A 12,851-nucleotide genomic window follows, 5' to 3' on the forward strand; every position below is an offset into this window, starting at 1 on the left:
TTTTTTTTTTTTTTTTTTTTTTTTTTTTTTTTTTTTTTTTTTTTTTTTTTTTTTTTTTTTTTTTTTAAGCTTTCACTGTCTCCTCCTTTCTCCCCCATTGTTTTAAGGGCTAAATGTCAGTTTGTCTTTTGACACTTGAGTGGCTCTTCAATCCTTCTTTAATAATTTCGGGGTTTACAAAGTTGTTTTGGAATTTTATTTTCTCCATTCCAAGTAGTAGTGGGTGGGGTGATCATCCCAGAAAGCAAATACGACAATACCTATGAAGCTCTAGCAGAAAGTGAATGTCTATCCAAGTTTCAAAAAAGTTTGAGAGGAAGATTATGGTTTATTTTGTGTTTAATAGATCCATGAACTTTTGATAATATCTAACAACTCAATGATAAAAATGATGATAGAATCTTCATAATATACTACTTTATGAGTTGGTAGACAGTGAAACGATGAATTATGTCACTTAAAGAGAGAAAAGTTTTCAATTTCACACCATTTTAAGATAATTAGATGAAATTTCAACTTTTTCTCTTTTAGATAATTTAACATCTCATCTAAATTTCTACCGATGGCTAAGTATCATGTTATCATAAGATAATTTTAACATTCATTGGCAGAACTCAAAGTCGTTAAAATATATAATTGAAACCTTTTAAACAATATAACTAAATTGAAGAGATTAAGATAATATATTACCTTGTCTTGTAAAGCATTTGCACCCACTTCGATTGATTCCATTAAATAATTGCTTGATCCTACAAAATTTGATTGTCATGAAATGAGTGAGATTAGGAGATCACTATAACATATTCCGTTGAACTTTAAGAATCTATACTAAATGCCACAAAGATGAGCTTTAGATGAACCATAAATCCACAAAGATCAGAACAATTTTTGTAAAAAAAAATTGAAAATATATAAATGAAGGGTAAGAGATTTCTTTCAAGGCATAGGCAACTTATTCTCATCTTTAGCACCAAACAGATTAGTGGCATTCTTTCAGCTACTTGGCTACCTAGTTTCAAACGCATGCGGATTCTCCCACTTGATTTAATCCTGTTGTAGAAACCTAATATTACACTGGCCTTCCATAACCTATTTATCTATCCCTCCCAACTAATTTGAACGTTTTTTTTTAGTGTTTTTATATTTGTCTAGTGCATAGTTGATCTTCATATTCGATAGAAATCAAATGTTACACCTATCTTTTACAATTAATCTATCCTTTGCAACCTATTTAGACGTTTTTGGAGCCTTTTTATATTTGTCTAGTAAATAGTTGATCTTGTCGTTCGAGAGAAACCAAACGTTATACCTATTTTTCACATTAAAATTATATATCCCTTTAGACATTTTTAGAGCATTTTTATATTTGTCTAGTGCATGGTTGATCTTGTCATCCAATAGATAACTAATATATATCTACAATTTGGCCTTTTTTGGAGCATTTTTATATTTGGCTAGTGCATAGCCAATCACGTCGTCCAATAGAAACCAAATGTTATACATGGCTAATCAATTTATCTATCCCTTGTAACCTATCAATCATTTTTAAAGTCATGTGTGTATAAATGATGTCGTTTTACCTGTCATTTCATGACGTAGGAGAATTTTTTAGTTTAGGTTGCGCAACTTTGTAGAACACCTAGCTTGAGAGAATTAGGAGAACTTTTAGAGGTTATGAAAAGGGGACGTGGGCTAATGACTAGGCTTCACTTCTCTTTTTGGATGTCAACTTCTAAGGATTTTTGCAACTATTGTTTTATCTTTTGATCTCTACCATTCGCTCTTGCTTGTAACTTTTATAGGTTAATTTCGTCATGGAAGCACCTCATCTAGAAAGTTTTTCTTCTTTTTCTATAATTTTTGTTTGTTTTCTTTAATTAGTCTTGATGGAAGCTTAGTTTTTTCATTTAAAGGGAAAAAAATATTATTCATGTGCAATTCAAATATACTAACTTCTTCCTAACATACATTCAAGTTTCTTGTTATAGAAAGAAGCACTACATTTTTCATTCACAAACAATATTATCTTTCATGTAAAATGCGATTTGTAAACTAACTTTTAACAAATGTAAAACTTAAAACAATCCCCTTTATGTCAAAATTTGTAAACGAGAAGATTTTCTAAAATCAAGAGAGATCTGTAAAAACCACTATTACAAAAAAAACTACAAAAGTAAACAGAGAACCAAACAAATGAAAGATATTAGAAAACAGAGTGGATTTAGAATGTCAAAACGTTACCCCATGGTCGCAGACTTTCATGACACAACCACAGCCAGAAAAACAGAAAGCAAAGATCATTATTATATATATAATAGTACCAGAAATAGTATCAGCACCAACCTATTCATCCCTTAGTTGATGGCTTCGCACGATAAGGAGTTTGAACTGCATATTCCTTCCACATTTCAAATTAGTTTATTTTGGCCTTGAAGCCTTTTGTTTCAATACTTTAATCTCTCTGAAAAATGCCAGATGTAACAATCCATATTATTGTTGAATGTGTATCACAATATTTGCTCATGTCAATCTACAACAACTATATATGATGTGACAGAGAGAATATTTTGAAGTTTGTATTACCTTCCTGGAAAATACTTTTCCGTAGTCCTCGGGTGCTTAGTTCTTTACTTTTCTGACTTGAATTCTTGTTTTACGCTTGCATTGGTTGTACTGTCCTGTATAATTTCAATGGCTTACAAAACTAAACATTAAGTAAAGAAAGAATAATATCTAGTGAAAGGGTCTAAGTTTCAATGGCGTACCATTACTACTGGTTTTGTGACTGCTACAATTTCTTCAAAAACAGATCTCTCCAGAGATGTTGAGATGAAATACCTACATGTTTAAGGGTCTGCATAGAATATGATTACGCATCCAAATAATGAACAAGTGGACTTTCAAACAGATAATATACCTACCAATCCATCCTACTTCCACTAACATGCTTTTTATTATTTTGAAGTTTTGTCTGCAGTTTTCAGGTTTTCTTCTACATAATTCCTAAACAGAATGAATGCATGTAAGTTTATGTATGGACATCAATTTGTCCAGACTAAGACAGTTTTGTTTGTTTTCAAACAGCTCTACAGGATCGCCCAACTTATCTTTGAACAGGTTCTCTCTCAGTCTCTCCCTAGTCTCACCCTAGTCTCTCCCTAGGACCCTCCGGCTATCTCTCTCTCTCTCACTCTCCCTCTGATTTTTTAACTATAAGAACAGAACTCTCCTCGTTCATAAAAATGAACGGAAGCCAACTGTAATTTCATTGATTTGGCTTGACCAACAAAGACTGGAAGGTCTGTTGGAACCAGAGAACATGGTTATGTTCAGAGATATTCAGCAACAGATTAGCTAAAAGGACATGATTTGTCCTCGCCCTTTGCCTAGGGGTTCAGACACACTTTTCTGCTTTTCCCATTTGAGTTCCTAGCACAGCTGTAGAAATGCATGCAAAACAGTGGACCCTCTTCACCATATTATTCCTGCTTTTCTCCTTCTCTTTAATCGCCTCTGCCGTCGACCATCAAGGCCAAACTCTCCTATCATGGAAACAATCTCTGAACTTATCGGCCCAAGAGTTGAACAATTGGGATTCAAATGATGAAACTCCTTGTGACTGGTTTGGAATCACCTGCAACTTCAAACGGGAAGTTGTGGAAATGGAATTCAGGTACGTGGAATTGGGGGGTAGAATTCCCACTAATTTTAGCTCATTGTTGACCCTGAACAAGCTCATCTTGGTGGGAACAAACCTCACTGGTTCAATTCCTAAAGAGATTGGCGATCTAAGAGAATTAAATACATTGGACCTGAGTGGCAATGGCTTGACAGGAGAAATCCAAATTGAGATATGTGGTTTGCTCAAGCTCGAAAATGTCGATCTCAGCTCAAATAGACTTGTGGGCTCGATACCAGCTGAAATTGGGAATCTTACGATCCTTAAAGAGCTTGGTCTTCATGATAATCAACTTAGCGGTCAAATTCCCAGAAGCATAGGTAACTTGAAGCAGCTTAAGGTGATCAGAGCTGGTGGGAACAGAGACATGGAAGGCAATATACCTCCAGAAATTGGGAACTGTACCAATTTGGTTTATGTAGGCTTTGCAGAAACCAGAATTTCAGGCTCTCTGCCACCCAGTTTAGGCTTGCTCAAGAAGCTCAAAACACTCGCATTGTACACAACCTTTCTCTCTGGCCAAATTCCTCCTGAAATTGGAAACTGCAGTGAGCTCCAACACATGTTCATCTATGAGACATCGCTCGCAGGCTCGATTCCAACCAGTTTCGGGAATCTCCAGAACCTGCAAAATCTGTTTCTATATAGGAACAGATTGATGGGCACGTTGCCAAAGGAGCTTGGAAACTGTCATCAATTATTGAGTATTGACATTTCAATGAATTCTTTGACGGGAAGCCTTCCAACCACATTTGGTAACGTGACTTCGCTACAAGAATTGAACTTGGGAATGAACAATATATCAGGCGAGATCCCAGCCGAGATTGAGAATTGGAGGGAACTTACTCACTTGATGCTTGACAACAACCAAATCATGGGTTTGATACCATCAGAACTAGGGAATTTAAAAAATTTGAGAACGTTATTCTTGTGGCATAACAAGCTCGAGGGAAGTATTCCGTTTTCAATTTCTAGCTGCCAGATGCTTGAAGAGATGGATTTATCAGTCAATAGCTTGACAGGCCACATTCCTGGAGAAATTTTCCAACTCAAGAAGCTTAACAGCCTCATGCTCATCTCCAACAATCTTTCGGGCGTTATACCTCCAGAGATCGGAAATTGTTCATCGCTAAATCGTTTCAGAGTTAACAAGAACATGCTTTTCGGCGCTCTCCCACCCCAGATTGGGAATTTGAAGAATCTGAGTTTCTTAGACCTTGGAGAGAATCGGTTCTCTGGAGTAATACCTGATGAGATTTCTGGGTGCAAGAATCTAACATTCATCGATATACACTCCAATTATATTACTGGAGCTTTACCCTCAGGTCTCAGCCACCTTATTTCCCTTCAAATCATCGACTTCTCGAACAATTTAATTGAAGGGAATCTAAATCCTGGTCTCGGACTGTTGAGCTCGCTCACAAAACTCATTCTGTACAACAATCGATTTTCCGGCCCAATCCCAAGTGAGCTCGGTTCCTGCTTGAAGTTACAATTATTGGACCTGAGTGTTAATCAACTTTCCTGTAATCTTCCGGGAAAGCTGGGAGAAATTCCGGCGCTGGAGATCGCTCTAAACCTAAGTTGGAACCAACTTGAAGGCGAGATACCGAAGGAGTTCGCTTATTTAGACAGACTCGGAATCTTGGATCTCTCACACAACCACCTCAGCGGCGACCTCCAAATCATCGCCGTAATGCAGAATCTTGTGGTACTCAACATCTCCGATAACAATTTCTCAGGCCGAGTTCCGATGACTTCCTTCTTCCGAAAACTCCCTCCTAGCGTTCTCTCCGGTAATCCAGATCTCTGCTTTGGCAGCCAGTTCACCGACGAAAATGGAGGCAAAAACTCAAGGCGTGAATCAGCGTCTCGCATAGCAGTGGTGGTGCTACTGTGCATAGCTTGGACGCTTCTCATGGTGGCGTTTTACATGAGCTTCGGATCGAAAAAAAGGGCCCAAAGACGCTTCTACGACGACCACGACGGCGACGGCGTCGATAGCAACTTGGAGATTGGCAATGAACTCGAATGGGAGATGACGTTCTATCAAAAGCTCGACCTATCAATATCTGACGTCGCAAAGAAACTGACAGCTGGCAACATCCTCGGCCGTGGCCGATCCGGCGTCGTTTACCAGGTCAACATCCAGCCCGGTTTAACAATTGCCGTCAAACGGTTCAAGACATCGGAGAAGTTCGTCGCCGCCGCATTCTCCTCTGAGATCTCAATTCTAGCCAGTATCCGACATAGGAATATCATCCGGTTGCTCGGTTGGGCAGCAAATCGGAAAACGAAATTGCTATTCTACGACTACTGGCCACACGGAAGCCTTGGCGATCTGTTACACGAGCGGTGCTCTAGTGGATATGTAATCAGCTGGAATGCTCGGTTAAAGATCGCCATCGGCGTGGCAGATGGATTGGCTTACTTGCATCACGACTGCGTTCCCGCGATTTCGCATCGTGACGTGAAGGTCCAAAATATACTGTTGAGTGATGAATACGACGCGTGCCTCACAGATTTTGGATTCGCTAGATTCATTGAAGACAATCCGAACAACTCCTCGTCGGCAAATCCACAATTCGTCGGATCTTATGGCTACATTGCACCCGGTGAGCACTAATTTCGGTTTGGTAAACCTAATTTTTCAATCAAATTCAACTTTCGACTAACAGTGATTTCATTGATAGAGTATGGTCGCATGCTAAAAGTAACAGAAAAAAGCGATGTGTATAGCTATGGAATCGTACTTTTAGAGATGATTACCGGAAAAAAGCCTGCTGATCCTTCATTTCCAGAAGGCCAACACATAATCCAATGGGTTCAGCATCATCTATACAGCCAGAAAGATCCAATCGAGCTTCTGGACCCAAAGCTTACGATCCATCTCGACGCGGAAGTTCAAGAAATGTATCAAGTCCTCGAAATCGCTCTTCTGTGCGCCTATCATCGCGCCGATGATCGCCCGACAATGAAGGACGTTGCTGCATTATTGAGAGGAATTCGAACCGACTCAACAATGATGACGATCAAGGGCAACAAACGTAGTAATAGGCTGAAGAGATTCGAAATTCAGTCGTATTAGTCCATCTTCATCAATGCAAGAACAGAGCCTTGTTCTTTGGTTTAGCCGTCATTTTCCCGGTAATTCCTTGTTCTTCTGTTAGCCCTAGTACTTCCCGCCATAAAAATGCTTTCATTTAAATGAACCGAAGAATTTCACGGGCCGGAGGCAGAGAGTGAATAGAGCTAAAGCCCATTGTTGATGTTTGAGCCCAAAGTAAGCCCAACACGCTGAGATTGTACTCGGGATAAAATTATATTTAAAAAACTGCCCTCCACCAAAAAATCTTTCGATGTGGGACTAATATATTTTGAATGAGGGAAGTGTAGGATTGATATATTTTCGATGTGGGACTGATATATCTTTCATTCTCATCCCAAAATCTTCCAATTATACACATCTCCATGTTATTATCAAGCTTTTGAATCGATATCTCGTGTCTTTTAAACGAGCACATCTTTGAAAAGAAGAAAATAAATCATCTATATCGTACTCATCCGGTAAATAATGAAAAATTAAATTATTTTTACTTAATTTTAGTTCGTTATAATTCGTAAATACGAGTCGAAACAATGTTGGTTACCTGATCGACATCATAATGTCTCGGATTAAAAGTGATTTTTTCTAGTCTCAAATGAAAAATATGAACTTCACTAATTACCCTAGTGTCTAAAATGAAAAATCCCGACATTGTCAAGGAACGAGCTCCACGAGAAAATTTGACACTCCCTATCAATGTAAATTTAGTCTCAAATTACCATTATGAAGATACAAAATAGTCTCGTATCGAACTAACAATTTGAAAATTTTGGTGGTGAAATCTCACATCAACTAGAAAGAGGAACAAAACTTTATTTACAGAGTGTTGAAATCTTTCTCTAATAGACGCGTTTCAAAATCATGAAACTGATAACGATACGTAACATATTCAAGCAGTCAATATCAGTTAGTGGTGGGCATGAATTATTACATGTCTATACGAACATAGTCACGAAATACCGTTACAAAGACACGTAAAGATTCGTTATCGAGAGAATGGGCATACCAATGGCAAAGTAATGGAGCAGCAGCACGCGAGGAGCCACACAGACACCAATATATCTTTCTAATCTTTTCCACCATCAGAATCTGTGCACTTCCCTCTGCACCATTCTGATGACTCAAAGCTCAAAATCCTTCTATATACAAATATATAGTTAAAGCTAAAGTGCCTGTAATAATTCAATTCCCCATAAATTTTTAATCTAGAAAACATCACTGGAATATTCTCTCAACATTATAATCATTTTTTAATCATACACGTACTTCAAGAAGATATAATTTTGTAACAGCTCAAGCACCGTTAACAGATATTATTAGTCTTACAATTTTAAAACGTATCTGTTAAAGAGATTTTTACACTCCATTCTCCTCTCTATCTGATGTGGGATTTCACAAGCTTTTAACAGCGTAAAGCACATTATGAGAGACATTGAAGGAAGCTGGTTGTTCGGGGAATTGAGACTACTGGAATCATCAAAACACCAACCACGAGAAGTGAAGATCACTATTGAAAATTGGTTTCGTTTACGAGTTTTGTTTAGAACAATTGTAATCACTTTTGTCCGCTTTAAAATCAGTAAGATCACTCCCGAACATGTCTCAAGTCAAATTTAGCTAAGACCAGCACGGTTATAGGATGTTTTTTAAAAAAAATCTAATAAAAAAAAGTGGAAGCATAAGAGAGCACAACCTGTCTAATTCTTTGTATTTTCCCATAATTACAAAAATTTCATTCTCTATAATTAATATTAGAAAATTAAAAAAAAAAAAAAAGAAAAAAAAAAACAAACCCAAACCCAAACCATACCTACCTCAAAGGCCTAGGACAAAACACAAAGATTAAAAAAAACCGAACCAAACTGAAAAAAAATATAAACAAATTCTCACGAGTAACAAAACCCGCTACTTGCTCGAGACCATGTAAACAGTATGGTCTTTATCATGTCGTGACGTTACCTTCAGTTTGATGGTTGTAAACAGTACCATTCGCACTCTTCGACTTGACAATATGGAACTTCTCAACAGCTTTCGTTCCTTTACGAGTTCCTATCAGGATAGGTAGGTCTGATCCACACTGCTCACCGTGTATGTACCACAATAACTCATTATCCCTTTCCAACCACTCTCGACCCAAATCGCTGCCCAAGACACTACGTTCTATCCTATAACGTTCTTTTCGAGGATATTTATTCATAATAAGAAGAATTATGATACTTTTAAGGGCATCTAACGGTCCTGCCAGGACCTCCATAGTAAAAGTAAGTGCCCCAAACGTTATTGCTGCCTTGTCTGATATCATAGCAATCAGAATGGTCAGCCAAGACATGAAGATTTGTGAGAGGAAGCAAGTTGTTGTCCCAATCAACCACTTGTAAGTTCCTGAAATAAGAAGCTTTGCCAAAGCCTTCTTCAGCAAAATGGCCACTCCCCATTTGTGTGGCTGTGTGGAACCCTGAAGCTCTTCTGTTCACTACTTCACCTCCAAATTGTACCATGCTTGCATGGCTCCTTAAATGGCTGAATAGAAACGCTGGCCAGTACCCGACGAGCATGCCTGACCCGTACTCGAGCCACCAGTGTCCGTGCTTTGGATCCTGTGGCCATAGTTTAACTTAGATATGCTATGAACAAATGAAAACTTAAAGGGCTCGTTTGGTAATGTTCTGGTTGTTCCACGAATGAAAATTTAAAAAGGTTCATTTGGTAACATTCTGGTCGTTCTACAAATGAAAACTTAAAGGGCTCGTTTTTGGTAACATTCTGGTCGTTCCATAGATGAAAACTTAAAGGGCTCGTTTGGTAACATTTTGGAACAATGAAAACTCAAAGGGCTCGTTTGATAACATTCTGGTCGTTCTACAAATGAAAACTTAAAGGGCTCGTTTTTTGGTAACATTCTGGTCGTTCCACTAATGAAAACTTAAAGGGCTCATTTTTTGGTAACATTCTGGTCGTTCCACAAATGAAAACTTAAAGGGCTCGTTTTTTAGTAACATTTTGATCGTTCCACAGATGAAAGCTTAAAGGGCTCATTTGGTAACATTCTGGTTGTTTCACAAATGAAACTTAAAAGGGCTGGTTTGGTAACAATTTGGTCGTTCAACAAATGAAAACTTAAAGGGCTCGTTTTTTGTAACATTCTGGTCGTTCCACAAATGAAAACTTAAAGGGCTCGTTTTTTAGTAACATTCTGATCGTTCCACAAATGAAAACTTAAAGGGCTCGTTTGGTAACATTCAGGTCATTTCACAAATGAAAATTTAAAGGGCTCGTTTGGTAACATTCGGGTCATTCCTTGTCTTTAATTTTAAAGAAACGTAAAGATTTGATAACCGAGATCGTACACGAATTTAAAACATTTGACGTTTGTAAATTTCGGGTTTTTTTTTGGGTCAATATAAAAAAAAAGTGCAATAAATGAACTTACCTTCCAAACCATTAAACCAATATCAAACTGTTTCCCTCTGTAAGAGGAAACAGGCGAAATTGCTGCTCCAATGGCTATCCTGTTATTGGTTTGAACAAATCCTGAACAAAGCAGATTGTAGCATCCAGTGGCTTGATAAGCATCAGTCTGCCAACAAAAAAACAACGTTAATTCTGTCTGTTCTTTGAAACCTTAAAGTAATCGAGTTCAAGACATGAAAACTCACTGTCCAGTATGTGAAGAATCTAGGATTGTTGTCGCCATAGAGTTCAGGACTAACCTAAACAAAAGATCAAACGAAAAGGAAGATTAAAGCACAAGAATTTCAAGAACATTCAAGAACACTCAAGAACGCTCAAGAACTTGCCTGCCATCCAGCTTCTATGGTGTTCAAATCATTGCCAAATGAGCCTGAAATGATCCATATCTGTGATAAGCTGAATTCGTATTGATCTGTTACACGAGGTGCCCATATGTTCAAGCTTGCCTTTGCTCCATAATATTGTTCTCCATTAACGAACACCACTGCATGCTGTAATCATTCAAACCTCTTAATTAGCTGAATTTTCATCATTTCAGCTCAACAAAAGCACCCTTTTTGGATGAATAAAGTGACTTAGCGTAAAGAAAAAGGAACGATGATTTAGGTTTGAATCCTAACCTCATGGCCATTGCCAGAAGAATCTCTTCTCACATGTCTAATGGGTTTTCTTCCAAATCTTCGAATAGAATTTGCTCTGAAAATGTCTTTTTCTGTTGTTCTTCTGATCGGAATTGTCCCTTCCGGGCAAAACTCGCCGGAAGCTGACCATAACTGGTGGTTATCCGCCACTTCCTCCATGGATTTGTTGCTTCTCGGCCTCTCAGGCGGTTCCTATTCATCAGAAACTTCCAATTCTCTCAATCAACCCAAAAAAATTTCACCCATAGAAAAAGATTCTGATTTTGAATTGGTTACCAATGGGGAGTGTCCTTTGAGCTCAGGATGGTCAAAGGCAGGCTGGAGATGAGAAAGAACACAGTCTATGACATCACCATCTGAGCTCTGCAGCAGAACATAACATAACAGAACAGAACAAAACAAAACATTCAGACAAAAACAACAGCAACCCAGATTGTCAAATTTGCAGAACAATCAAAACTTCGAGGAAAAACCAAGATTTCTTTTACCTGAATTGTCTTGATTGGAGGCTTGTTGATTTTGCGCAAATAAGCTCTGATGTTCTTAAGCTTCTTCAGCTCTTTGGTGGGGTGGAATAAAGTTTGGTTTTTTAGTGGCATTTGATGGGCTATGGAAGTTGAGAAAACAGAAGCCAAAGAAGTAAAAACCAGAAGGAAAACAACAAAACAAGAACAGGAAGAACAAGAAGAAGAACAAGAAGAAGCCATTTGGTTGGAATGTTTCGAAGAAGTCGTTTGTTTTACTGTAATGATTTGTGATTTGTAAGTATTGAGGTTGTCTGGTTGTGTGTCTCACAGCTTACTTCATTTCTCTCTAATCTCAGCTCAAGTCCATACAAAAGAGATAACCATTCCAACAAAAACACAAACTTTGGTTTTGTTTTCTTCTCCTTTGCCTCACCATTCCCAACATCAAATATAAATCTCTCTCTCTCCCTCCCCCCCCCTCTCTCTCTCTCTCTCTCTCTCTCTCTCTCTCTCTAAAGGGTTTGGCTTACTAAAAAATTCCAGGCATAAGGGTTTTAAAACAGACCCATTTTAAGTTGAGAAGCAACTTTTCATATCAAGCAGTCAAAAACATCAAAAAGAGCAGTAAATTTCATTTCTTACCAAAGAGGAGAGAGAAAGAAATGAGAGAGAGAGAGAGAGGGAGAGGGAGAAGGATTCAAGCTTGGAGACTGTACTGAGCTGCAGACAGTTAAGATTTGGGTAAGGAATGGCAGGAACAACATTCAAACCTTAAATGGGAAATCTTCATACCTTTTTCCTAAGATATCAGTAAAAAAAAACTTACCTCCTTTAAGGTCATTTACCCCTTAAATTTAAACCACAGCTATGTTTGAAAATGATTGCGCTTTCTTTAAGGCACATACCTACACAAACTGCCCAAACCCACTCCATTTCCATTCAATGTCTCTGCAGTTCATCAGTACATTAATGTTGGGTCACTGTCTGTAATGGGCAGCTGTAAAAAATTCAGCTTCAGAAAGGAAAAAACTGTAAAATTTTGATGGATGGTGTAAATTTTTGAGGAAGAACAAAGGTCCCAGGTTGCTTCTTTTTGCAAGAATTTGAAGTGGTGGGTCATTTTCAGTGATTATTTCCACACCAAGAAGAGAGGTGGAGGGGTTACTTTTTTTGCTCTCTGCTATTCTTTTTGACCATCAAAACTAGATCTTTTGGCCTTGATTATGCTAAATCATGATACCCATTTGCTCACTTCCATGAATAACTCAATCAAAGAACAGTGTTTAGGAACAGGAAAGGTATCAGTTCATCTTTTTACCATCAAAATAGACCATTTGTGACCCAAATCCTTAGAACCCATGTGCTCATTTCCATCAAGATATCAGATAAAGATAGTGTTGGTTGTAAAATGGAATGATTATCATCCTAAATGACTGCCAAAATTGTCTTGAATTTGCTTTACTTTTCTCATCATGGTTGCCCATTGG

General features: G+C 37.9%; 3 protein-coding genes and 1 long non-coding RNA gene across 5 annotated transcripts in view; 1 reads left to right on the forward strand and 3 right to left on the reverse strand.

The window, feature by feature from the left end:
* Positions 1-6,705, reverse strand: part of LOC111490275 (tryptophan aminotransferase-related protein 2-like) — an 11,651-nt gene extending 4,946 nt beyond the window's left edge. Inside the window, exons 1-5 of one of the 2 annotated variants that reach the window (XM_023138847.1) lie at positions 6,449-6,705; positions 2,766-2,854; positions 2,584-2,678; positions 2,344-2,461; positions 691-749 (exon numbers count right to left, since the gene is read on the reverse strand). The gene's annotated coding sequence lies outside the window, so the exon portion shown is untranslated. Of the gene's footprint in view, positions 1-690; positions 750-2,343; positions 2,462-2,583; positions 2,679-2,765; positions 3,759-6,448 lie in introns of those variants that run through there. The other variant, XM_023138846.1, reaches the window with a different exon arrangement.
* Positions 3,447-7,005, forward strand: LOC111489949 (LRR receptor-like serine/threonine-protein kinase). The gene is made up of 2 exons (XM_023138351.1): positions 3,447-6,294; positions 6,373-7,005. The coding sequence occupies exons 1-2, from the start codon at positions 3,447-3,449 to the stop codon at positions 6,765-6,767; spliced, it is 3,243 nt and encodes a 1,080-aa protein (XP_022994119.1). The 3' UTR covers positions 6,768-7,005.
* A 1,459-nt stretch (positions 7,006-8,464) lies between these two features.
* On the reverse strand, positions 8,465-11,848 carry LOC111490277. The gene is made up of 7 exons (XM_023138853.1): positions 11,386-11,848; positions 11,174-11,260; positions 10,877-11,089; positions 10,583-10,747; positions 10,442-10,495; positions 10,216-10,362; positions 8,465-9,382 (listed from the first exon to the last, which is right to left on the reverse strand). Exons 1-7 carry the CDS (start codon positions 11,602-11,604, stop codon positions 9,005-9,007), a joined length of 1,263 nt encoding a protein of 420 aa, XP_022994621.1. The 5' UTR covers positions 11,605-11,848; the 3' UTR covers positions 8,465-9,004.
* LOC111490332 lies at positions 9,492-10,209 on the reverse strand. The gene is made up of 2 exons (XR_002719543.1): positions 9,903-10,209; positions 9,492-9,757 (listed from the first exon to the last, which is right to left on the reverse strand). It is a non-coding gene; the product is annotated as an uncharacterized LOC111490332 (long non-coding RNA).
* Positions 11,849-12,851: the final 1,003 nt, after the last annotated feature.

The sequence above is a fragment of the Cucurbita maxima genome, unplaced genomic scaffold (assembly GCF_002738345.1).
Source record: "Cucurbita maxima cultivar Rimu unplaced genomic scaffold, Cmax_1.0 Cma_Scf00015, whole genome shotgun sequence".
Classification (NCBI taxonomy): domain Eukaryota; kingdom Viridiplantae; phylum Streptophyta; class Magnoliopsida; order Cucurbitales; family Cucurbitaceae; genus Cucurbita; species Cucurbita maxima.